At 55.1% G+C, this 22,804-nt stretch overlaps 4 protein-coding genes across 5 annotated transcripts in view; 2 read left to right on the top strand and 2 right to left on the bottom strand.

Annotated features, from left to right (window-relative positions):
- SMARCD2 (SWI/SNF related, matrix associated, actin dependent regulator of chromatin, subfamily d, member 2) overlaps positions 1 to 8,481 on the top strand; it is an 8,884-nt gene extending 403 nt beyond the window's left edge. Inside the window, exons 2-13 of the mRNA XM_012732978.1 lie at positions 3,466 to 4,136; positions 4,320 to 4,362; positions 4,503 to 4,625; positions 5,382 to 5,537; positions 5,916 to 6,011; positions 6,098 to 6,199; positions 6,325 to 6,486; positions 6,611 to 6,708; positions 6,850 to 6,985; positions 7,163 to 7,285; positions 7,395 to 7,496; positions 7,571 to 8,481. Of these exons, the coding sequence (XP_012588432.1) occupies positions 3,466 to 4,136; positions 4,320 to 4,362; positions 4,503 to 4,625; positions 5,382 to 5,537; positions 5,916 to 6,011; positions 6,098 to 6,199; positions 6,325 to 6,486; positions 6,611 to 6,708; positions 6,850 to 6,985; positions 7,163 to 7,285; positions 7,395 to 7,496; positions 7,571 to 7,624 (1,866 nt within the window). The 3' untranslated portion in view covers positions 7,625 to 8,481. The remainder of the gene's footprint in view (positions 1 to 3,465; positions 4,137 to 4,319; positions 4,363 to 4,502; positions 4,626 to 5,381; positions 5,538 to 5,915; positions 6,012 to 6,097; positions 6,200 to 6,324; positions 6,487 to 6,610; positions 6,709 to 6,849; positions 6,986 to 7,162; positions 7,286 to 7,394; positions 7,497 to 7,570) is intronic.
- A 51-nt stretch (positions 8,482 to 8,532) lies between these two features.
- Positions 8,533 to 12,886, bottom strand: PSMC5 (proteasome (prosome, macropain) 26S subunit, ATPase, 5). 2 transcript variants are annotated; one of them, XM_004693435.2, is made up of 12 exons: positions 12,792 to 12,886; positions 12,191 to 12,262; positions 10,850 to 10,919; positions 10,480 to 10,577; positions 10,281 to 10,337; positions 9,974 to 10,204; positions 9,586 to 9,712; positions 9,301 to 9,491; positions 9,111 to 9,209; positions 8,919 to 9,029; positions 8,741 to 8,827; positions 8,533 to 8,645 (listed from the first exon to the last, which is right to left on the bottom strand). In XM_004693435.2, the coding sequence occupies exons 1-12, from the start codon at positions 12,813 to 12,815 to the stop codon at positions 8,592 to 8,594; spliced, it is 1,221 nt and encodes a 406-aa protein (XP_004693492.1). In that variant the 5' UTR covers positions 12,816 to 12,886; the 3' UTR covers positions 8,533 to 8,591. The 2 variants fall into 2 exon arrangements, with proteins under 2 accessions (XP_004693492.1, XP_012588519.1); XM_012733065.1 differs by lacking the exon at positions 12,792 to 12,886 and adding an exon at positions 12,432 to 12,543.
- Positions 12,887 to 12,953: 67 nt separating this feature from the next.
- On the top strand, positions 12,954 to 19,687 carry FTSJ3 (FtsJ homolog 3 (E. coli)). Its single transcript, XM_012733064.1, has 20 exons — positions 12,954 to 13,406; positions 13,525 to 13,630; positions 13,913 to 13,959; positions 14,085 to 14,164; positions 14,564 to 14,663; positions 14,752 to 14,946; positions 15,019 to 15,134; positions 15,248 to 15,352; positions 15,437 to 15,537; positions 15,724 to 15,804; positions 15,895 to 16,026; positions 16,146 to 16,281; positions 17,284 to 17,465; positions 17,584 to 17,701; positions 17,776 to 18,044; positions 18,250 to 18,338; positions 18,422 to 18,521; positions 18,660 to 18,843; positions 18,927 to 19,021; positions 19,102 to 19,687. Exons 1-20 carry the CDS (start codon positions 13,340 to 13,342, stop codon positions 19,292 to 19,294), a joined length of 2,496 nt encoding a protein of 831 aa, XP_012588518.1. The 5' UTR covers positions 12,954 to 13,339; the 3' UTR covers positions 19,295 to 19,687.
- Positions 19,688 to 19,783: 96 nt separating this feature from the next.
- The window catches only part of DDX42 (DEAD (Asp-Glu-Ala-Asp) box helicase 42), a 35,177-nt gene continuing 32,156 nt past the window's right edge, over positions 19,784 to 22,804 (bottom strand). Inside the window, exons 17-18 of the mRNA XM_012733066.1 lie at positions 21,943 to 22,044; positions 19,784 to 21,400 (exon numbers count right to left, since the gene is read on the bottom strand). Coding sequence (XP_012588520.1) covers positions 20,654 to 21,400; positions 21,943 to 22,044 — 849 coding nt within the window. The 3' untranslated portion in view covers positions 19,784 to 20,653. The remainder of the gene's footprint in view (positions 21,401 to 21,942; positions 22,045 to 22,804) is intronic.

Raw genomic sequence — 22,804 nt, 5'->3', positions numbered from 1 at the left:
CGGAGGCCGAGGCCAGGGGACCTTGGCTTAGCCTAGTGGCTGGTGGAGGAGTTGGGGAGAAGCCCGGGGTGGTGGGTGCGGAGCCGTTGGGAAGTCCTGGGGCTTCACTGGACGGAGGCAGAGAGCTGAGGGGGTCCGGGATCTAGCGAGCCGGGGGCGGTGGGGCGGAAGCGTACGGTCGCTCCTGCAGAAAGTTTGGGAAGGGGCCGCGGCTGCTCCCCGTCCGGGCCTTGGTCTCTCCCCACGTCCGCTCTGTTGCTGCTCGTTGGAGCTGGCACAGTCGCAGTGTGTCTGAAATGGCTCCCAGCTGCCGAGCAGAGGAAGGACCCTGGCCAGGCTGCCCGCAGGCCCCAGAGCGCAGGATGCGCCGGGGATTCGGGCCTGTCCGGGGCAGGCCGGGAGCGGCGCAGGGGGTGACTCTAGGGTAGAGCAGAGACGGCAGTGGCACCTCGCGGGAGGAGGAAGCCCAGCCCAGTGTGGGGAGACTTTGTTTTTGGCTCTCTGCCTGGTGTCATGTTGTCCGGGAGTTGATTAGTCTGCAGGAGCAGAGCGGCTGCGCTGCGCGCCCGCTGGTCTGGGGCTGGAGAAGCCTTGGGAAGTTGCTTGAAAGGGCCTGCCCGACCCCTCTGGAGCTCGGCTGGGAAGAGAGCTTCTCAGGCCACGAGGGTAGACTGGGTCTTTACAGTCAGTGTGTGAGAAACTCAGCCTGACCCTGCTGGGGACGCTCATCAACCTCCCCCCCATCCCGTTGTTTCTGGTTACCCAGATTGCTTGGGAATTGCCCCCAGCTCCCACCCCACCTTGACTTAGTCCTTAGGTTCTGAAGATGCCATATCCATGTGCCCTGGCATTTGGCAGTGGCTTCTCGCAAGAAGGAAGGAAGGAAACAAGCTTGGGTTTCCTGTTCCCTCCTGTCTCCAAGCAGAGGTCTCAGAAATGGATCCTCTTGTGCATCTTCTCTCAGGACCCCTTAGAGATGCTCACCAGAGGCACTGATTTTCCTGGCGTCCATCATCCCCCTCCCGCCCTCTAAAGAAAACAAAGGGTGTGGGTTTTGATCACCACACACCTGGTTCAGGGTCCCCAGCTGGGGCCCATCTTTTTAGTCTTCCTCTCCCCTTGGGAATTCATGGGCCAGAGGTGCTGCTGAGGGATCCCTGCAGGAATCGTCGGGGCCCTTGGTGCCACTAGCTGAGACTGGGCCCTGGAGCCTTGCTGTGGGCCTGTGGCCTGGGAAGATCTAAGGAACAGACAGGCACCTCTTCAGTATTTTCAGCTTGCAACCTACGGGAAGAGAGGCATGGAGAAAGCCCCAGAGAGGAGGACTTCACAGTGACGTGTAGGAGTGACCGTGGCAGTGGCGAGCTGGAGCTGGCTGAAGGGGTAGCCTGGGATACTAGGAGTGGGGAAGGTGGACAGACACTGAGCCTCGCTGCGTCCAGCATCTTATCCCCTGCACCCCGCTCCCATCTTGTTCCAGGAGGGGCTGTAAAGGTGGATGGGGGAGGAAGAACCCGTTTCATTTTGACTTGAGTTTGAAGAGGCTCGTGCTTGGCATCCTTCCAAACCCAATTTTTTGGCTTTTAGGAAAGGAGACTGGAGCTCTGAGAACCAAAGCGGTTCCTGTCAGAGTGTAGATGAGCTGGAGTTGATCGAGGATGTGAGGGCCCACGTTGGCCAAAAGGGTAACCTATTGAAAGGAAGGGGGTGAGGACGCCCCTCCCTGAAGACTGGCTCTAGCTGTGCGCCAGTCAAGGAGGGGCTATCAGAAACTAAACAGTAGAGGTTGCTGAGCTCATCCAGAGACTTCAAATTACTTTCTGCGTGTGGAGGGGTACCTAGCCCCCAGAAGCATGAGGGGCCCCAGCCTGGAAGCAGGGCAGAGCTTGCTCTTGGCGGAGGCAGCATCACGCCCGGCCTCCTGCCCCTGCTGCCCTGGAGCTCGGGGCGCCGGTCGCAGGCCGGTGCTGGGCTCGGGAGGGGCATGTATGTCTGCTGCAGGCTCAGGGCGCGCAGCCAGGCTCACCTAGCCCTGCTGCAGGCCTGAGCGTTCTGGACTGCCTTTTTCCTTTTTAGTTCTGGGCTGGTTTTTTCAAAAGGCAGAATTAAAACGGGTGCTTCAAAACCCAGGTGTGGAGTTGGCAAGGCCAGGAGGGACCTCAAGCACTCTAAGCAGCCTTTCCCTCTTGGGCCAAGCCTGGGCCCCTTGTGAGAGGCACAGGGAAGTCTGGAGCAGAGGCCTGGGAGGGGCCTGGAGGCCCTGCCTGCTGCCTTGTCTTGGGACTTCCTGTTGCTAGAGCACGCACCTGCCTGGGCGGGCTGGATGGTGCTGAGCCGGCCTGCTGAAGGCCCTAGTGAGTAGCTCCTGGGGACCACAGGGCTCTCACGCACATTCTGCAGGTCCCAGGGCATCTGCAGCTCTCGTCCTGCACATACGCTGCATGGAAGAACTCCAGTCCTGGCTGGCTGGGGCCTGTTACAGCTGTGGCCACACGAGTCTTTCTGTCGTCTCTGGCCATGCTTCATTGAGGCAGAGAAACAGGCTGGCTTTTGCATTTCAACAGCTCAGAAGAATCTCTTCCTGATGAGGAGAGACTTGTGGCAGAGCTCCTGAGGTCCCAGCACCCACATGTTTAACTCCACTCTTCTAAGTACTGCCTCCCACCCTCCTCCTCCTCCCTCTCCGCCCTCCCCATCCCTGCCTTGGGTCAGGTTTCCCTCCATCTCTGCATCTGGTCCCAAATTTGACCCTTTGGTGAGAACATGGGTTGGGTGTGCTGGAGGAAGTGGTGGAGAAGAATTTCATCTTCTTGGCTTAGAGGTGGGGGGTGGTCCTTTGATTTGGTCTGAGTCCCCTCCCAGTCTGACTTGGTTGGCTGGTTGTGCTGGTTGCATAATCTGGGCCCTGGGGCCAGCCCTGTGAGGCTGCCAGGGACAGTGTGTTCAAGGCAGAGCTGCCAAACAGGCCTTGCAGGCAGCAGCTATAGCAAAGGGGGGGGGGGCGCTGAAGTTTCTCCCAGAGGGGGACCTAGACCTCAGTGGGAAACCCCTGGCGGACTTCTAAAGAGACCCTTTCTGCCCCCCTCTGGCTCTGATCCATGCCTCCTAGGTAATCTTATTGCCATGCTCGAGTTTGGGGTTGTGGGGACTGCACTAAGCCTGAGCCCACCCCAGGTGGTACATGGACCACAGCAAAGTCCAGTGCCAGCTGCTCTCAGCCACAGGCCATCAGGAGCTACAGCGCCCCTCTTGGGGGTCTTCCGGCATAGGGCTAGGAGTCGGGCAGCAGGGCGGTGAGCGAAGGGTCCAGTGGTGTGATAGGGGCCATATGGTGACCAGATGGTCTCCACGCTCTGCCCGAGGCCACCCCCACCAGTTGGGACATGCTCCAGGCCCGCCTGCTGGAGCTTGCTCACCTGCGTGCCGCGCCCTGATAGGCTTGCCGGCCTACTGGCCTGTCCTCAGCCTCAGCACTGGGCCGTTCACATCCCACTCCCCCCTCCCGGTACCCCACTGGTCCCTCGGGTTGGGGGAGAAGAGAGCACATGCTGGCACCACCTGAGGGCCCCCAGAGTGCCTGGAAGCCTGCTGGTCCCAGGGAGCCAGGGCAGAGCATGCTGGGGCTGGAAGGTGGCTGTGGGCCCTGAAAAACTCCCCCAGGCCCTTCCCTCTGCTGGCAGGATTCTCCGCCCACCCTCTGGGTTCTGGCAGGCCTCATTCGCTGGCACGGCTGCCAGGGCGGTTGAAGGGGGTGGGGCAGGTGTGGTTTACACTTCTGCTCTCAGGCGCCTGCTCCCCTTTGTTCCTGCCCCTCCAGCCCAGGCTCAGCGGGCTCCACAGTGTGCTGCTCTGGGCCTGACCTGGCTGAGGAGCGGGATGGAGGGAATGGGCTATGGGCCCCGTAGGACCCTGCCGCTGACCTATGCGCCCCCATTGGCTCACTTTCCCCAGCGGCCTGGCATGTCACCTGGGAGCCGGATGCCCATGGCTGGCTTGCAGGTGGGACCCCCTGCCGGCTCCCCATTTGGCACAGCTGCTCCACTTCGGCCCGGCATGCCACCCACCATGATGGACCCATTCCGAAAGCGCCTGCTCGTGCCCCAGGCCCAGCCCCCGATGCCTGCCCAGCGCCGGGGGTAAGACCACCCTGTTTCTCCCACCCTCCCTGCTACCTAGGACAGCTCTAGTGGTAACTGGGGGTTGCCTTCTGTCCTCAGAGCTGCATGACTAAGGAACACTCCTGGTTCTCCTGGGGACCCTAGGACTATAGGGGGGTACATGGTGATGTCCTTTGGATCACTGGTTTCTGTTCTCCCCAGGTTAAAAAGGAGGAAGATGGCAGATAAGGTTCTACCTCAGCGAGTGAGTATGTTGGAGGCGGCCTGGGAGGCCTGCCCAGCGGCTGGCTGGCTGTGGGTGGATCTGGGTCTCCAGCCCTGGGATAGGGCAGGAGGAGCTAGGCTGTGGCTGAAACAAGCTGACGCACTCCTCCCATCCTCTAGATTAGGGAACTTGTCCCGGAGTCTCAGGCGTACATGGATCTCTTGGCTTTTGAGCGGAAGCTGGACCAGACCATTGCTCGCAAGCGGATGGAGATCCAGGAGGCCATCAAAAAGCCTCTGACGGTGCGTGCAGCCCCGGCCCCTCCCAGCGGCTCTGCCTCTGCCTCTGCCTCTCCCTGGCCTGCTTTCCAGGGGCTGGGCCAGGCCTGTGTTGGGTCAGAGCAAGACTTTTCACCAGGGTGCAGGCCATTATGGCATGGATCCATTTAATGTAGGGCCAGCATGTTTTTAATGAAATACAAAATGTGGCGATGATTCTACTTCAGTCACCAAGTCCTCGCTGTGGTGGTGAATGTAGTTTGTGACATGTTTGTTTAGATATTTATACATGTACTTCTGGATCCTGGCCGTGATTTAAAATGTCCATCCTTTGAATGGCGGCCCTAAGTGGGGAGAGGAGGGTGATTTGTTCCCTTCCCCATCCCTACAGGGATGAGCTTTTTTCTTCTCTCTTTTTAGAAGAATAAAGATGTAGGACAGTCCCCTGAGCAGTGGCAGCTTTCTAGTTGAGGCTATTTGGAGGTGGTGATGTGTGTGTTTTCGAGTTTCATTTTAAGATACAAGTCAGGCTTCTGGTTTGCTCGATACACCCTGCATGTGCCTGTCACGCCAATGATTCCCTCTGTTGGAATTGTCAGTGGTGCATCTGGCATCTGTGTCGTCGTCGTCCCCCGCGCTCTGCTAAAATCAAGAGAGCCTTGAAGTGGAAATTCCAGGAAGATGCCTGGCCTTTAGTGTTGATGTTGAGCGAGTCCAGGGTTTTGTGGCATTTTCCCAGCTTGTTGCTCTGCCTCTAGCTGGCTGTCTTTCTCCCTTTAGCAAAAGCGGAAATTGCGGATCTATATTTCCAACACATTCAGTCCCAGCAAGGCAGAAGGAGATGCTGCGGGAACTGCAGGGACCCCCGGGGGAACCCCCGCAGCAGACAAGGTGGCTTCCTGGGAACTGCGAGTGGAGGGCAAACTGCTGGATGATGTGAGTTGGGGAAGGACTTTTCTGGAGGGGAGGCAGGCCAAGTGGTTTAAAACTGGGCCCTTTGGGAGAAGCCTTCCCTGAGGAGAGGGTGTTGTGTACCAAGCGAGGGAGGACTGGTCTTTGTGGTTATTCCAGCAGGTTCCCTGCAGAGGGCAGCAGAGTGGCGTGAGGGGCACCCTTTGCAGTTTAGCCTGGTACTAGCTGGACGTGGGCTGGCCGCAGGGCCCTACTCTGCCTCTAGTCTCTTTTCGCTGCTTCCTCTGGGGCCCGAGAATCCTCAGTGCCCTGGCTCCAGGACTGAAGTAATTCTTTTGGGGCTTGGTGTAATAGGTTTTAGAGGTCAGTAACACTCCTACTGCGCATCCCTTCTCACCTCAGCCTAGCAAACAGAAGAGAAAGTTTTCTTCGTTCTTTAAGAGCCTAGTCATTGAGCTGGACAAGGAACTCTACGGGCCCGACAACCACCTGGTGGAGGTGAGAGTGAACCCGGGCACGGGGAAGCCAGGCTGACGTGCTGGTGACCCCATGGTGATGAACTCTGCTCCCCTCCTCTCTGCCAGTGGCATCGGATGCCCACCACCCAGGAGACAGACGGCTTCCAGGTGAAAAGACCTGGAGACCTCAATGTGAAGTGCACCCTTCTGCTCATGCTGGATCATCAGGTGACAAATGTCCTGGGGCCACAGGGGCCAGCGGGGGAGGGAAGGGGTTCCTCTCGCAAGCCCTTCTGTTCCTGCCCTACTCTGCTTTGCTTGTCCTGAGAACCCCTCCCGACTCCCTTCTCCAGCCTCCCCAGTACAAGCTGGACCCCCGGTTGGCGAGGCTGCTGGGGGTGCACACACAGACGAGAGCTGCCATCATGCAGGCCCTGTGGCTTTACATCAAACACAACCAGCTGCAGGATGGGCATGAGCGCGAGTACATCAACTGCAACCGTTACTTCCGCCAGGTCAGCCCCAAGCCGTGCCCCTCTAAGCCCGGCCCACTACTCGCAAACCCCACCTGGCCATTCTTGGTCACATTCTTCCCTGACTTGGGTGGGCCACATCCCCCTTGTGCTCCACTCACTGCAGATCTTCAGCTGTGGCCGACTCCGTTTCTCCGAGATCCCCATGAAGCTGGCGGGGTTACTGCAGCACCCAGACCCCATTGTTATCAACCACGTCATTAGGTAAGTGGAAGGGGAGGTACGGGAAGGCCCTAAATGGGAGCATTTTACCTTTGGCTTGACCTAGTCAGAAGCGGCAGGCTTGGCCCGGCGGGCAGAGTGGACCCAGCTGTGCTCACTGTCCCTGCTGTGTGCCACCTGCAGCGTGGACCCTAACGACCAGAAGAAGACGGCCTGTTATGACATCGATGTGGAGGTGGATGACCCGCTCAAGGCCCAGATGAGCAATTTCCTGGCTTCTACCACCAATCAGCAGGAGATTGCTTCCCTTGATGTCAAGGTAGGCCCCTGGCCACCTGTGTGTGGGTGGGTGGGGGGGCACTCCTGTGGGGGTGTGCAGGTTCAGAGCTATTTTCCTGTCATACTGTGGGGTCAGGGTCTGGCCCAGCCCCTTGGGTTGAGGCCTGGAGACACCCTCCAGGGATGGGCTCGCCTGACTTGTGCATTCTTCCCCCAGATCCATGAGACCATTGAGTCCATCAACCAGCTGAAGACCCAGAGGGATTTCATGCTCAGCTTCAGCACTGACCCCCAGGATTTCATCCAGGAATGGCTGCGCTCCCAGCGCCGTGACCTCAAGGTGCGGTCCTTCCCTGAGTCTGAGGCGGATCCATTTAAGCGGTGCGGGGGGGGGGGGGGGGGGGGGGGGGTCGGCGACGACTGTGCTGCAGCTTCCTCTGCTCTTGCAGATCATCACTGATGTAATTGGGAACCCTGAGGAGGAGAGGCGAGCCGCTTTCTACCACCAGCCCTGGGCCCAGGAAGCAGTGGGGAGGCACATCTTTGCCAAGGTAAGGCGGTTCTGCCGTGTGCTTCCTGTGGTTGCGAGCTGCAGAGGCCTGAGCCATTGTTCTCTCCTCTCTAGGTGCAGCAGCGAAGGCAGGAACTGGAACAGGTGCTGGGAATCCGCCTGACCTAACTGCTCAGGGATCCCTCCTCTCCCAGCCCCAGGAGCCCCCCAGCCTGAAAGGGGACCACTGTCTGGGGCCGCAGGCATGTAGGATAGGGATGGGGTGAGGGGTGTGTGTCACCCTCTGCTCCCCAGCTGTAGTTGCGTTAAGCATAGTGATAGCCCTTGTTGCTTGGTCCCCAAAGCCTTAGTACTTACTTTACACGTTGTCTTTAACTGGGTTCACATCAGTCCTTCTGCCCCCTGCAGGCAGGCCCACGGGACTGCTGGAGGCTGTGCTTTGACTTGCCCCAGAGACATTTCAGAACCAAAGGCCACTGGCTTTGCTTGTTTACAGACTCCCCCTTGGGGCAAGGGGAGCTGGGCAAGAAAGAGGGGGAGCACAGCTCCCCCTCTTCTAGCCTTTCTAAACCAAAGTTCTTTGCCATTCCTACAAACCCAGCCTCGCTGCTGGTTTTTTTCCTTTGGGTATTTGCACTATTTGGGGAGCAGATTTTTCTATGTGGGAGCCACTTTTTTTGTACGGGGGCAAGTTGGGGTCTTTCAGGGAGCCCTGTTTGGTGCCCCCTTGTTTTCTTTCCTCAATCTATGCAAGCGGCTCTAGCCGCCATCATCTCCTGGGAAGCAGAGGGCTGCTGCCCCAGCTACTTGGGCCCAGGGTGGTAAAGCCTCCTGGAGGGAGGGGATTCCAGTTTTCTGGTGTGGCTGAAGTATGGGTGTTGGTGTTTGGTGGAGGGCAGTGAAGGGAAGAGGGGGGAAGACTGTTGCCCTTTGGAGCTTGGTAAGGAGGGTGGGCCTAGGGCGTGCAAAGGTGCCACTTCTGGCAGGTTTGGAAAATTCCAAATAAATCCTTTTGTTTATTGGTGGTACCTAGACCTGGTCATTGGGCAGCGCAGCCACTCAGTAACAGACTGAAGTCCTGGAGGGCTCGTCCCGCAAAACTTTATTTGAGCAACCCACGCAGCAGTCAGCCACTTCACTTCCACAGCTTCTTAATAGACATGTTTTTCTCACTATCCTTCTGCATGACCTGTGGGAGAGGCCATAAAGTTATAATCTGGGTGAACATTCCCCATGCCCACTGCCCCGCAGCGGCGGCGGCACAGCAGAGAGGGAGTTGCTTACCTTGGCTACCGCCATCTCAAAGTCCTCCTGGGTGACGTGGACTCGCCGCTCCCGCAGCGCGTACATGCCGGCCTCAGTGCACACGCCCTGAGAGGGAGAGGACGGCGGGCGTTGGGGCTGTGTGCCTGAACCCAGTGCGCCCTGCGTCTGTGCCCCTTCCCCAGGGCACACCACTTACCTTCACTTCAGCCCCTGATGCTCCTGGCATGAGCTCAGCAATTTTTCTCAAGTTGATCCCCCTGGTCAGGTTCATTTTCCGAGAATGGATCTTCAAAATGTCCAGCCGAGCCTGGGGAGGGGGGAGGAAAAGCTTGAGCCCCACAGCCTTGCAGCACAGCCAAGCCAGCCCCAGGGCCTGCCCACCACAAACCTCCTCGTTGGGGGGTGGGAATTCAATTTTTCTGTCGATGCGCCCAGGGCGAAGCAGCGCAGAGTCCAGGATATCAATCCTATTCGTAGCCATGATCACCTGTGTGGAGACATGGAGAGGCTTCCTCAAGCTGCCTGCCATCCAGCGTCTTCCCACAGCTGCTCTCTCCCACACCGAACACGGCCTTAACCTTGATATTTTTGGTGGCCTCAAAGCCGTCCAGCTGGTTGAGTAGCTCCAGCATGGTGCGCTGCACTTCGCTGTCCCCTCCGGAGCCCCCCTCCAGCCGCGAGGAGCCGATGGAGTCAATCTCATCCATGAAGATGATCGACGGGGCGTGTTCTCGGGCCATGACAAACAGCTCCCTCACCATTCTTGCCCCTGTGCGGAGGCCAAACGGGAGTTAAGGAGCTGATGGCTCCCTGCCCTCACCCCAGCCCACCACCACTTGGTTTTCGGGTTCCTGGCTGGTTACCTTCCCCAATAAATTTCTGCACCAGTTCAGAGCCCGACACACGAATGAAAGTACAGTCCGTATGATGGGCCACAGCCCGAGCCAGCAGAGTCTTCCCAGTGCCTGGGGGTCCGTACAGCAGCACGCCCTGAAGAGAAACTGGACTCAGCCAGAAAGCCAGCTGTCTCATTTCATTCAATAAGCACTGACTTGGGGCTCATTCTAGGCAAGTTCTATGCTAGACATACCAAACGGCCTATACCCAAACCACCTCCTGCCCTGGCAACCTTCTCCCCCAGTGGGGAGGGCCGGCGTACGCAGGCGGCAGTCTATTCCCAGAGCCCACCCCAGCCTCGGGCAGGCGGCACACAGTAGCGCGTGGGCCTCCCAGGGACACTCTGCCTCTCACCTTGGGCTGTGCGATGCCCAGCGCCTCGAAGAGCTCGGGATGCTTCACAGGCAGCTCAATCACTTCTTTGATCTCTTTGATCTGCTTGTCCAGGCCACCAATCATCTCGTAAGTTGAGTCTGGCACTTTCTCCACCATCATCAGGGACACCAGGGGGTCTACCTTGTTGGGCAGGATCTTGTGCAAGGTGTAGCTGTCATTTCTTAGAGCCACCCGGCAATTGGGGGTCACCTGGGCAAGTGAGGCATTTCAGGAAAGAGTGAGGGGGGAGCTGACCCCAATCTCCCACCTCCCCCGTTACACTCACATCATTGATGTCGATGTTCTTGTCCACGTCTACGACAAACTTGCCCTCAGGATGTACCTGGGAACACAAGGGCTCATGATGACCTTCCCTGACAGCCACAAAATCCCAAGCTCCCACAATCCCCAGAAAGACCCTTAAGCCCCAGAGCACCATGACAGAACAGTGTTCTCACAGGCTGGACACAAGAGGACACCTGTACCTTAACCAACACTTTCTTCTTGTCCATGGCCCGGACCACTTCCCCCACGTAGGAGCCCTGCTCCTGCAGCAGCTGTAGCTCCTCCCGCAACAGGCGAACTAGATGGCGAACAGACGTCATGGTCACCCCGGCTCTGGTGCGTCCTCACTCCTCCCACCCCCCATTCAATATCCATGAACTAAATGCCACTTTCAAAAAAATGGCCACAGAAGTAAAAATTGATGCCTTTAAGGTTACAATAAGCCTTAGGACCATGTAAACATGACCTTGGACTGGAATAAATAGTACCACTATGAAGTCCACCCTAGGGAGAGCTCAACAATCAGACCTCAAAGTGCCTCCCTGCAGCCTTGCCATCCCTCTGCCTCACCTTTTGCATTAAGTTCATTCCTTTGTGCCTGCAATCTCCGGAGATTCTGGCTCTTATCATTCACAATCAGCTGCAGAGAACGGGAGAAAACAGAAAACAGGACCTTCGTTAAGACCAGAAGTATGAGCCGAGAGAAGGAATGACACAGGGAACCTGTATGTTGCTTCAGATGCTCAAATATGACCCCAATGACCATGCCTTGTTCTCCAGAAGTCCCTGTGGAGTGTGGGACAGCTCTCTGATCAGGTGGGTCAGAACAATAAATCCTAAGGGAAAACTTACTACAGACTCGTGTCGTCCATTATAAACAGTAAGATGGCATTGTAGGAAAATGTTCGAGTCAAAAACCCTAAATTCTAGGACCCTCCCTGGTAGCATAAAGGGTTAAAGCACAGCACTATGAAGCGATTGGCAGATTGGCAGCCACTGCAACACTCCCAGCATGAGTTCGTTCCCTGGCCAAGGAGGTAACCCACATGGCACAGCAGATATTTCCAGTCTTGTCCACTGCTCCTCTCAGCAATGTACTTCAGGCAGTGTCTGCTGCCTGACTCTTCTGTTCCCCACTCTGTCTCTGGTGAATCCTCTCACATCCCCTGCAGCACCTCTGGCCTATACCCCAGTTCTTGGGTAAACAACTAAAAAGATGTTTAACAAAAACAAAACAAAAACCCAAAGCCAAAACAACAGCCTAAATTCTAGCCCCACTACCACCATAACCGGCTAGGGAATGCTGAAAAGTAACGGACGCGTCTAGCTCGCTCATCAAAATGCAGGTGGGTGTAGCATTCCCTACCCTGCCCCGTTCCTTTCGTTCATTATGAGAAACAAATGAAATCGCCCGTGAAACATTTCAAAAACGGCAAGCCACCTACAATACCTGCAACTATAGCTGGATTTTATGCAATTTCCTCACCGCTTTCCTCACCAATTTAATCTCCCGTATTTCTGACCCCTGCTCTCTAGGCTAGAATATGGAGCTGCTTTCCATTCAGTTGTACAGAGTCAGTGTGGTCCAGATTCTTCCATTCTGTCTCACACTCTCACTGCTAAATCTCACACACTGAGTCCACGCATTCCCTTTTATAAGAAGCCCTCCGGTTCAGGATTCTTCCAAAAAGCCTTTGGCTAGGGGAACGTTTTTGGTTAAAATTTGACCCTTGAAAAAAACAAACCGCTAATGCTGATTAACTACAGAGAACCAAATGTTAACTTACACAATCAGTTCTCTACTAATGATATGAACACTATTCTGAACACTAGAAAGAAAGGAATAAACTTTGCCCACTACACCTCCATGAGAATTACGAGGGTTGCAGAAATCCCCTCCACCGTCCTCACCTGGAGTTCTTCAATCTTGGACAGATAGTACTGGCGGAGTCCACTGCCTGCCTTTCCCTCTTCCAGCTCCATCTTAAAAAGACACGGCGTAATCATTAAATAACAGGCTGGACTTCCAAGCGACCAAGCCCTCCCGCTCGGAATTGAGAGGCTTTAAGGTCTGAGTTCCAACCCTCACTCCATCTCAGACCCTTCCTTGCCAAGCCATGACTGGACTAAACGCGGAGAGGACCCCTCCTACCTCCCGAGTCTTCCAGAGACAATGCACAAGGAAGCGCTCTGTATGGACTCAGCGCCGTCGAGCCCCGAGGAGTGAGCAGCACAGGCGGCCAGGAGACCGAACCGGCGCCGGCCTCCCGCGACCCCGGCGCGTCACTCCCGCGCCCTCCGCTCCTGCGCTCCTCCCCGCCTCCCTCCCGGCCAAGCTCTGACCCGCAGGGGGCGGCGCTGACACAGCAGATCCGGTTCCAGGCAGGTCCAGGCTCCGCTGGCTAACTCAGCCCCGATCCACCAGCCCCGCCTGCCCGCGCCGGCGGCCGCCTCGGGTCGGGTCCGCTCCGCGCGCAGCCCAGGTCCCCGCCGGCCGCCCCCGGCGCCTTACCTGCTCTGGCCCGTCCAGCGCCATCTTCCCTCTTGAGCGGAGACCGCCGGCATCCGAGCCGCTCGGACGCGCAGGCGCAGAAGCGGCGGCCGGCAGCCACCGGCGAAGGGTTCCGGGTCAAGGGGCGGGACGCCGACAAGCTGGGGTCCCCGGGGGCGGGGGCTGCGACGGCGCGGGAGCCTTGCGCACAGAATTCGGCTTGGCTAACTAAAGAAGAGTTTAGTTAAAGTATCTCCCCTCCTGACCCAACTTCCAACTTCCAAGATCGGGAGGAGAGGATGGAAGAAAAAAAAAAAAGTAGCCACGCTCAAAATGGCGGAAAACTTGAAGCCGGGGACGCAAGCAGCGGAAGCGGAAGCGCGAGCGCGTTTGCGGCTTCCATGTGCAGCTCCTAGTGTGGAGAACGGCGCCGGCTGCGAGCGGGCGGCGTGGGGCCTGCCGGTGTGCTAGTGCTGGCACCCGGGAGACGGAGAGCGGAATCCCGCGCTCTGGGCAGAGATCCCCACCTTCTGCCTTCTCCTCCGGCTGAGTGACTCTCCCCCTCCGCCATGGGCAAGAAGGGCAAAGTCGGGAAGAGCCGGCGGGACAAATTCTACCACTTGGCGAAGGAGACCGGTGAGTCCGCCCCGCCAGCGAGCGAACGCCGCTCACCCGACGCCCCTCCGCCACAGCGGGGTGGGCTTTCAGATCGCGGAGTTCTCCGGGGACTTCATTGTTTCGTCGCCGCCCCCAGGTTATCGTTCCCGCTCTGCTTTCAAGCTGATCCAGCTCAATCGCCGCTTTCAGTTCCTGCAGAAAGCCCGAGCCTTGTTGGACCTGTGTGCAGCCCCAGGGGGATGGTGCGTAACCCGTGGCCGGGGCCGCTGCGGTGGCGGCCGGATGGGCCGTGGAGAGGGGGCGTGCAGCGGTACCGGCCATCTGTCGTTCTGTTCCCTAGAACGCAGTTTCACCTAAAGCTTGGGTGCCGTTTCCTTCCTTCAGTATGGGGAAAGGCGTGAAATGCTTCCTGGGACGTGTGCTGGTGACTGCGCTCTGCAGGCAGAACTGTCATGGGGCTGAAAGAGCGTCTTCCCTCGGGACTTGGGACAGCCCCTGGTGTCTGATTGTCTGTTCTTTCACAGGCTGCAGGTGGCTGCCAAGTTTATGCCTGTGTCCAGCCTCATTGTGGGTAAGTGGTTGGTGGGTCTTCTTGGTATGTTAGGGCGTTGGGAGTGTGAGCGACTGACTGTTGGGTTATTGCTTCCTTCCTGCAGGATGCAGCCTTCTGAAATACTCTCCCTTGATTTCTTCCAGGAGTGGACCTGGTTCCCATCAAGCCCCTTCCCAATGTGGTAACACTCCAGGAGGACATCACGACAGAGCGTTGTAGGCAGGTAATTGGAGCCCTTTTTTTTCGGTTTTATATGCAAATACCCACGTACTTGCTTCTCATCCAAGTGCTCTCAGACAAGGTTTGTCCTGTGTGCTGTGCCTTTAGCCATGCCTGTGTGATGGCTCTAATATTCGTAGTATCCACCTTAACCTTGATTAGGGTCAGGAGTGAGGTGTTTGATGTTGGCATAGGCATCTTTAATGAAATCCTTTGTAGTGGATAAAATCTAGGCAGCTACGCTCCATGACGATAGAGAAGTGTTATTTTCCATTCCACCCCCCGTGCCTGGGCTTTGGCCCCTGGTAAGCACGAGATGATTAAGGTGGACAGGTGGCTGACCAGGGAATCCCTTGTTTGCCATTCCTGTTTCTTTTGCTCCAATCCCTTTACTTCTCTGTAGGCCCTGAGGAAGGAGCTGAAGACCTGGAAAGTTGATGTTGTGCTCAATGATGGGGCACCCAATGTCGGGGCAAGCTGGGTTCATGATGCTTACTCTCAAGGTGCCAGGAGTGGGGGGCATCGAGATGAGGGTGGGGGTGGGCTTACCTTCTCAGGTTGCAGAGACCCTCACCTGTTGCTCTCCCACAGCCCATTTGACACTGATGGCTCTGCGTCTGGCCTGTGATTTTCTGGCCCGCGGTGGCTGCTTCATCACAAAGGTGTTCCGTTCCCGTGACTATCAGCCCCTGCTGTGGATCTTTCAGCAGTTGTTCCACCGCGTCCAGGCCACCAAGCCCCAAGCTTCTCGCCATGAATCTGCAGAGATCTTTGTCATCTGTCAGGGTGAGTCTCTCTCCTTTCTGCGCCAGTCTGCAACTACCAAAGCATGTGTCCTCACACAGCCTGTTGTCTTAGGATTCCTGGCCCCTGACAAGGTCGACAGTAAATTCTTTGACCCTAAGTTTGCCTTCAAGGAGGTTGAAGTTCAGGCCAAGACTGTTACTGAGCTGGTCACTAAGAAGAAGCCGAAGGTATGCTTAGGGAATAGTGCGCCCCTTGTGTTCTGAAGCTTTGGGGAAGTTGGCCTGGGGGGTCCTGTAGACATCCCCAGAAGGGACTGCTCCACTTTATTTTCCTTCTTAAGGCTGAAGGCTATGCCGAGGGTGATCTCACACTTTATCACCGTACCTCAGTTACTGACTTCCTCCGAGCTGCCAACCCTGTTGACTTTCTCTCCAAAGCCAGTGAGGTGAGCCTTCAGATTTGATGGTTATAAGGATGTCCCAGGAACATGGCTCGAAACTCTCCCCTTACACCTTTTCCTCCTCCTAAGATCTCGCTGGATGATGAAGAGTTGGCACAGCATCCAGCTACCACTGAGGACATACGTTCATGCTGTCAGGACATCAAAGTGCTTGGCCGTAAGGAGCTTAGGTACGCTGTGGGGTTGGGGGTCAGAGTGGAGGTGGGTACACCAGGAGCCCCAATGAAGGGAAAGGCCTCTGAAGGCCATGATGCTGGGGGAGGCGTTTGATCCCTGGGATTTACATACATCTAAGATTTGGGGTGTGGACCTGAAACAGGGAGATGGTCATGCCAGTAATGGTATTCCCGGCATAGGTCCCTACTGAACTGGAGAACCAAGCTTCGGCGCTATGTGGCCAAGAAGCTGAAAGAGCAAGCAAAAGCGCTGGATATCAGGTGAGGAAGGAACTAAACCAGGGAAGTGTTGCTGATGTTGGGGAAGTGCCTGGGAAAATAATCTGGGATCTTCTTGGACTTTGCTGCCAGCCTTAGCTCGGGAGAGGAGGAGGGTGATGAGTCAACAACCACAATGCAGCTCTCTAAGGAGGAGGAGGAGGAGGAACAACTGAATCGAACTCTTGCAGAGATGAAGGCCCAGGAGGTGGCAGAACTAAAGAGGTGAGGGAAGCTGGGGAGGAATATGGGGACCCCTGCCAGAGTTACTAAGTGTGTGAAAGTGGAGTGGGGAAGACAGAGAGAGGAAACCTCGTGCTTTTATTTCTCCACCTACACTTTAGGAAGAAAAAGAAACTTCTGCGGGAGCAGAGAAAGCAGAGGGAGCGCGTGGAGCTGAAGATGGATCTGCCTGGGGTTTCCATTGCAGATGAAGGGGAGACTGGCATGTTCTCCCTGCGCACCATCCGTGGTCACCAGGTGAGGTGGGGTTGGGGCACATTGAGGATAGTGGATCTGCTGGGGTCAGGCTGTGGAGTGTGATGGTAGTTGTGGTTGTGGTCTTCAACCGTGAGGGATTTGGCAAGGGGGGATTGGGAAAACAGGAGCCTCGCATCTCAAGACCAGAGGGAACATACGCTAAAATGATGAAATTAGGAAGATTTAAGGCAATGGTATCATCTTACTGTTTTGTGACTAGAAGGCACACTGCAGGAAGCAAAGGCCTTCGCTTGGGGTTATCGACATGTGTGATGGTGTCCCCGTCACTGCTAAATACTGGAGAACTTTCTTTTCCTGAACAAAGCAGTGTCACAAGCCAGTCAAGCCTCTGTGTGGCACAGAGCAGCCGGGCATCTTTGCTGTGCAGGAAGGCAGGAGAGCATAGGGCCATGGTGCAGCCTGCCACTTAGGCTGGGCCTCAGGTTCCATCCGCAAGGCAGCGCAGTCCCTGCCTCCTAGCGTTCTGTGAGGAGAAAGACAAGCAAGTGTAATCCCTGGTAGATAACGAGCTCTTAAGAAATAGCAAGACTGTCTTCGCCAAGAGAAAACAGACTTGGAAGCTGATGGTTTCTGAGCGCAACAGTTCTTCCTATTCAATGTACATTGTGGGGGAACACACACAGTGGGAACAAAACGGAGATAGTATCCTCAAAGGGATGAGGTAGCTTCTGAGTCGTTTTCAGAGAAAAATGATGGGTTAGAACCTTTTAGGATTTTTTGACACTTTCTAGACCATGGGATACTTTTCCATAAACCTGTTCTGCTACCACTGAAGACGAGGCAGCTGAGTGGGACAGATCAGGGACCAGGCCTACGAGGGGTATTTAGAAACAGCCCTATGTTGTTCACCTGTAAAAGGAGGTAGTTTACTTGTTACAGTGTATTTCCTAGTGTTGCTGACCACAGACTAAGGTAACGGATACAGGAAAAACGAAGATTCCTCTTAAGTGCTTCTGGATCTGTTTTTCTGTCAAAATTCAGCTGTTAGAGGAGGTGACACAAGGGGACATGCGTGCTGCAGACACGTTTCTGTCTGATCTGCCGAGAGACGACATCTATGTGTCCGATGCTGAGGATGATACTGATGCATCTCTGGATAGCGACCTGGATTCAGAGGAGCTGGCGGGAGTTGGAGGACCTCAGAGCCTGACGCGCCAAAAGCGGTAACGGGAGTATGGTGCAGGGGTGCTGACTCAGCTTGAGTCCTGGAGCAGAGCTGGGGGGGGAGCGGTGGGGGCAAGTCCTCCAGGACACTGACCCCCCCTTTCCTGGGGCCTACAGTGTACAGTTTGCTGAAGCAGATGACGATAAAACAGAGGAGGAAGAGAATCCCCTGCTGGTGCCCCTGGAGGAAAAGGCAGCGCTGCAGGAAGAGCAGGCCAGCCTGTGGTTCTCAAAGGTAACGACAGGCCCAGACAGGCAGGGAAGCGGCATTCCCTGGATGAAGGTGGCTCAAGGTTCTCGCTTCTGCAGGGTGGCTTCAGTGGGATTGAGGATGACGCAGACGAGGCCCTGGAGATCAGCCAGGCCCAGCTGCTGCACAAGAGCCGTCGGAAGGGGCAGCCACAGCCGCCATCACTGCCGCAGACTTCCAGTGTGAAGGTTAAACCTCCCTTGCGCTCAGAAGAGGCCACTAAGCGGGCAGAGTCTCCTTCAGGGACAGGGGCTAGCACTGGCGTTGGAGGGGAAGAAAGAGATGACAGCTCAGACAGTGACAGCAGCAGCAGTGAGGATGAAAACTGGTGAGTGGCTGCAGCAGATGGTGAAGGGATGAAGAGGAAGTGTAGACAGGGGCTTCCAAAGAACTGATGATTTTGCTCGAGGGCGTGTGCAGTATAGCCCCGGCCGCAGATTCCTGGAACTTCCCCAAGCAGCTCAATGGGAATCAGGGCCGAGGAGCAGCAGCAGTGGGCCTGAGCAGCACATACACCCCTCCCTTCTCCACAGCCGGGACACACAGCGGGGCAAGAAGCGAAGCCGGGGACCTCAATCAGATGCCGATGCTGGGTTTGAGATCGTGCCTATCGAGGATCCAGGTGAGAGTGGTGCCCCTAGTGGGGTGAGGGGAGGCAGCAAAAGTCTGTGTTAGTAGCTGAGATTTGATTTTCCTCCACATTAGCGAAACACCGAATACTGGACCCTGAAGGTCTTGCTCTAGGCGCTGTTATTGCCTCTTCAAAAAAGGCTAAGAGAGACCTCATAGATAATTCCTTCAGCAGGTAAGGGAGCCACGAAATCCTGAGACGTGGCCCAGAGTGGGAGGGAATGTGGCTGACTTCTGTCGAGCGCCTGGAGTGGCTGTGGACCTAGCTCGAGAGATTGACAAATGCTCTGACTAGGTACACTGCTCTGACTAGGTACACGTTTAATGAGGACGAGGGGGAGCTTCCAGAGTGGTTTGTGCAGGAGGAAAAGCAGCACAGGATACGGCAGCTACCTATCGACAAGAAGGAAGTGGAGCATTACCGCAAACGCTGGCGGGAAATCAACGCACGTCCCATCAAGAAAGTGGCTGAGGCGAAGGCCAGAAAGAAACGGAGGGTAAACAGTGGGGATGTTTGCGATTAGGGGTGGGTGGGACTGGGGTGGGGAAGACGGCCTCCTGATGGGAGGTTCCCAAACAGATGCTGAAGAAGCTGGAGCAAACCAAGAAGAAGGCAGAAGCTGTGGTGAACACTGTGGACATCTCGGAGCGAGAGAAAGTGGCACAGCTTCGGAGGTAAGGGGGGAGGACACCCATCAAGGAACGTGGGTTAGGAAGGGTGGCAGAAAGGCTCTCACCTTTCTTTTCCATTACAGTCTATACAAGAAGGCTGGACTTGGCAGGGAAAAGCGCCAAGTGACTTACGTTGTAGCCAAAAGAGGCGTGGGCCGCAAAGTGCGGCGGCCTGCTGGGGTCAGAGGTCATTTTAAGGTGGTGGACTCAAGGATGAAGAAGGACCAAAGAGCCCAGCAGCGGAAGGAGCAGAAGAAAAAACATAAGCGGAAGTGAGCAGACTGCCCAGGCCAGGCCCTGATGGGAAGACAGCCTAGCAGGAGCAGCGACTCAACTGCTTCTCAGCCTTCCCCTTGCTTGCAGCCGGAGAGGACAGTGAGAGGAGCTGCCCAGGACACTTCTCGGGGGTCCCAAGTGTGGTGAGGGAGGACACCCTCCTCCTGTCACCACAGTGCTGGGTAGACACCTGTGAGGAGCAGGCACCGCTGCAGCCCCCCACCCTGGGAAGGACGATGCACTACTGGATGAAAAAATGCCTCTTCACAATCATAGTGGGCAAATTCAGCTCTGGGGTAGCATTCATTAGTCTATTTTGGGGCAGATGGGGCTCTCAAATTTCCCTCTATTATTACCTAAATAAAACCAGGATGATGTCTTTTCTGATCATTTAGTTCCCACAGAGTCACAGCAGGGGTTGGTTATACCGTCCTAAGTCCTACATTTAATATGTGCATGATCAAGTAGAAATGACGGACAAGCCACAGGTCCCAGTAGTAAAACGTTTACTAGAGCAAGCAGAAAGGAATGCACATTTTAAAGAAACCTTCACAAAGTCACAAAATGCAAAGTATGTATATTTCTTTTCCTTTTATAAACAACAAAAATCAATCATTTCAGCAAAAGATTTTTCTACCGTTGTGGCAAGTTAAAAAAAAAATACAGTGAAATCTGAGAAGACACTTAAAAAGCTGTCATTGGGTTTGTTTTTAAAGTCAGTGACACGTCGCACCTAGGGAACCCTGAACTGTCTCCAGGGTTACCTTTTCCCTTTCAAGCGTGGCTGGGGCCCGACCCCCGCTGCCTGTCTCAGGGCTGGATGCGCCTGCTGGAATCTGGGCCTTGATGCCCGCCCCAGCAGACCCGCCCTCCCCAGCAAGTGTCTGGAAGCACAGAAGTGCGTCCCACACATCCCTGACACCTTCATGGATTCGGTTTGCAGAAGCCAACTGGTAAAAAAAAAGGACTGCCTGGCCACACAGCTAAGAAAAAGAATTTTATCTGTAGATGTTTACAAGGTGACATTTTAGTAAAAAATATATGCTACATATAGTATAAACCTAGAGTGAGTTTGTGCCCCTTATTAAGGCCCTTCTAAGGTGTCCTCCATTGACCCTCAGGACAACTCACCCAGAGCCCAAACTCCCAGTTTTCATTGCTTCCAAGGACCAAGCAGTTTCCCAAGAAAACATCTGAAAAGTGATCCAGATGAAGGAGTAACGTCTGCAAGCTCCAGCTATCCACTAAGGGCAGGGGGTCCACACATCTTAGGCCCCAACCCAGCCCTGAGACATCTAGTTACCAAAATCTTTCTAAAAATAAAATTAAAGACAATCAGTTTCACACTTCACATACCCTCTAACTGTCCCATCGGCTTTTCTTACGTTTGGGGGGCTCGGGGACAGCAAAGCCATCAGCTGTCTTATCTGTCTTGCCGTCCACCTTGGGGTCCATCTTGCTGCCGTCCACCTTGGGGTCCATCTTGCTCTCACGATTACAACCTTCTTTCCTGCTCTCACCATTTCGGCCATCAGTTGTGCCTCGGCCCTCTACGTGTCGGCCAACGCCGCCACCGCCGCCGCAGCCGCCGCCGCCGCCGCTACCACTGCCGCCACCGCCACCTCCGTGCCTGTTCTCCCCGTGCCGGTGGCCTTCAGCATGACGATTGCTGCTCTCCGGGTAGCGGTATCCGTCTCCATGGCGACCCCCGTCTCCATGTCGTGGGCTATCACCGTGCCGATTGCCGCTTTCTCCGTGACTGTGGCGGCTGCCACCCCGGTTCTCAGCGTATCTCTCTCGCTTCCCATTGCCACCCCCAATCCCTTCCCGGCTGTTACTCCCTGAAGCAGTGTTGTTCGCTCCCTGGGCTCCGGGAGGAGGGTATGTCACGGGGGCACTGCTGAGGTTCCCAGGGTTGCTGCAGCCGGGGACGCCCTTGGGAGCACTGGCCACTGGGCCGTCAGGGCCGGCATGGCCCTGCTGGGCAGAATTAGTTGGGACAGAATTCAAGCTTCCTGCACTAGTCCATCCACTTGCCCCAGCAGCAGAGCTTCCAGCCTTCTGATTGCTTAAGCTGGCGGCAACAAAGTGACTCTTGTACTGTGACTGAAAGAGAAAGCCAACAGGAATTGGTAAAGTGGCAGTTTTGGAAGACCTGACTACCTTGGCACTTTGATGTGAACATCCGATGGTCCCGCAATCCTGGGCTTGTGTGTTCCTCTACTGACAAAACCACCCTGGGACCAAACTGCTCTATCAATGTGGAGATGTGGAGACGTACAGTAAATTAATGTCCAAGTTACCAGGATGCAATGAGCTGACTGCACGGGGCATGTGTAGAAGACAGATTTAGGGTTAACGAGAGAATCAAGCTCTCCATCATAAAGCAGGAAACTGTTCTCCACCAGATTATGAAAGCTGTGGAGGTGGGGACACTCCAGGACACTGAGGGCCAGGAGGGACACGCACCCCACTGCAGTCCAACAGACGCCGGCTCTGCCTGAAGGTGACTGCTACCCGCAGCACTGGGAAGACCCTGAATCCAGCAGCAAACCTGTAAGCCCAGCCACCACCTTAAAAGGTTAAGGCCCTCCGGTCGCTGCCCAAGCACCGCTGGGGAAAGTTCTAGCTAAATACTTGTTTCTGACCTGAAAAGCTGCTTTCATTGCTGTCAGTCGATCTCCCATTGCTCCTGTGGAGGGTTTGTAGGCCTCGTAATTGCTCATGACATTGTTGTTATTTCCTCGGTCCTAAAGAATAAGCAGCCATGAGGAAGGAAGAACAGAGGAAAGCACAGACCAGGCTTGACCATGATGGAAATCCTGAAATGTGCCTATTTTTAGAAGCCTACTGTTTTGTAGAAAACACAGTAAAGAAGAATTTTAAAATGCTGTGCCAGGAACTGTTTCTGGAAACAGACCTTTCAATCACAAATGTGCCAGATCATACCCAAAGCTTATCACACAAACATGTAAAAATTAGGTAAAAAATGAAACAGCTGGGTGACTTGGTGATGGGAAACCCACGGGGATTACAACTGAGATTAAAAAATGTACAAAATGATGTAAAAATAAACTTACTAAAAAAAAAAAAAAAACGGCTAAGAGGTAGGTTCACAAGCACAACTACTCAGGCTCTGAAAATCAGCTTCCACACTGACAGCACACAAGCCTCAGACACCTGCATCAGTATCTTTACTACTTGCACAGAGGCTGTAAAAATCAAGCTATTTAGTGTGACTGATGGAGTTACCAGTACTAGCCATTGTCATCTGCCATCATCCACAGCATCTTCACCATTATTATATGTGGGATCAGATCCTTTTATCAAAGACACCAAGATAAATATATTGCTCCAGAAATGTAGACTGGCAGCTTACTCTCTTGGCTGAGGAAACTGGCATTTGAAAAAGCCAGTGAGGGGAGGTGTGTGAGAAAAGTTCTCATCTCTCTGATAAAATTTTCCAAAGAATGCAGGAATCATTCCTGAACACCAATGTAAGAAAAAGAA

This window comes from Condylura cristata, unplaced genomic scaffold (genome assembly GCF_000260355.1).
Source record: "Condylura cristata isolate star-nosed mole 26May11 unplaced genomic scaffold, ConCri1.0 scaffold00038, whole genome shotgun sequence".
Taxonomy (NCBI): Eukaryota; Metazoa; Chordata; class Mammalia; order Eulipotyphla; family Talpidae; genus Condylura; species Condylura cristata.
The sequence above is the reverse complement of the archived record's forward strand: the minus strand, read 5'-3'. Positions and strand labels throughout refer to the sequence as shown.

Excerpts from the sequence above, each read along its gene's own strand:
- PSMC5 (XM_004693435.2), bottom strand. The coding sequence starts at position 12,815 with ATGGCGCTGGACGGGCCAGAGCAG. Across the intron at positions 10,338-10,479 it reads AGAAGAAAGTGTTGGTTAAG|GTACATCCTGAGGGCAAGTT; the intron begins GTACAGGTGTCC and ends TTGTGTTCCCAG. Across the intron at positions 9,210-9,300 it reads AGGCCACCAAAAATATCAAG|GTGATCATGGCTACGAATAG; the intron begins GTTAAGGCCGTG and ends GTCTCCACACAG.
- FTSJ3 (XM_012733064.1), top strand. The coding sequence starts at position 13,340 with ATGGGCAAGAAGGGCAAAGTCGGGAAGAGCCGGCGGGACAAATTCTAC. Across the intron at positions 13,631-13,912 it reads TGTGCAGCCCCAGGGGGATG|GCTGCAGGTGGCTGCCAAGT; the intron begins GTGCGTAACCCG and ends GTTCTTTCACAG. Across the intron at positions 17,702-17,775 it reads CCAGCCTGTGGTTCTCAAAG|GGTGGCTTCAGTGGGATTGA; the intron begins GTAACGACAGGC and ends TCGCTTCTGCAG.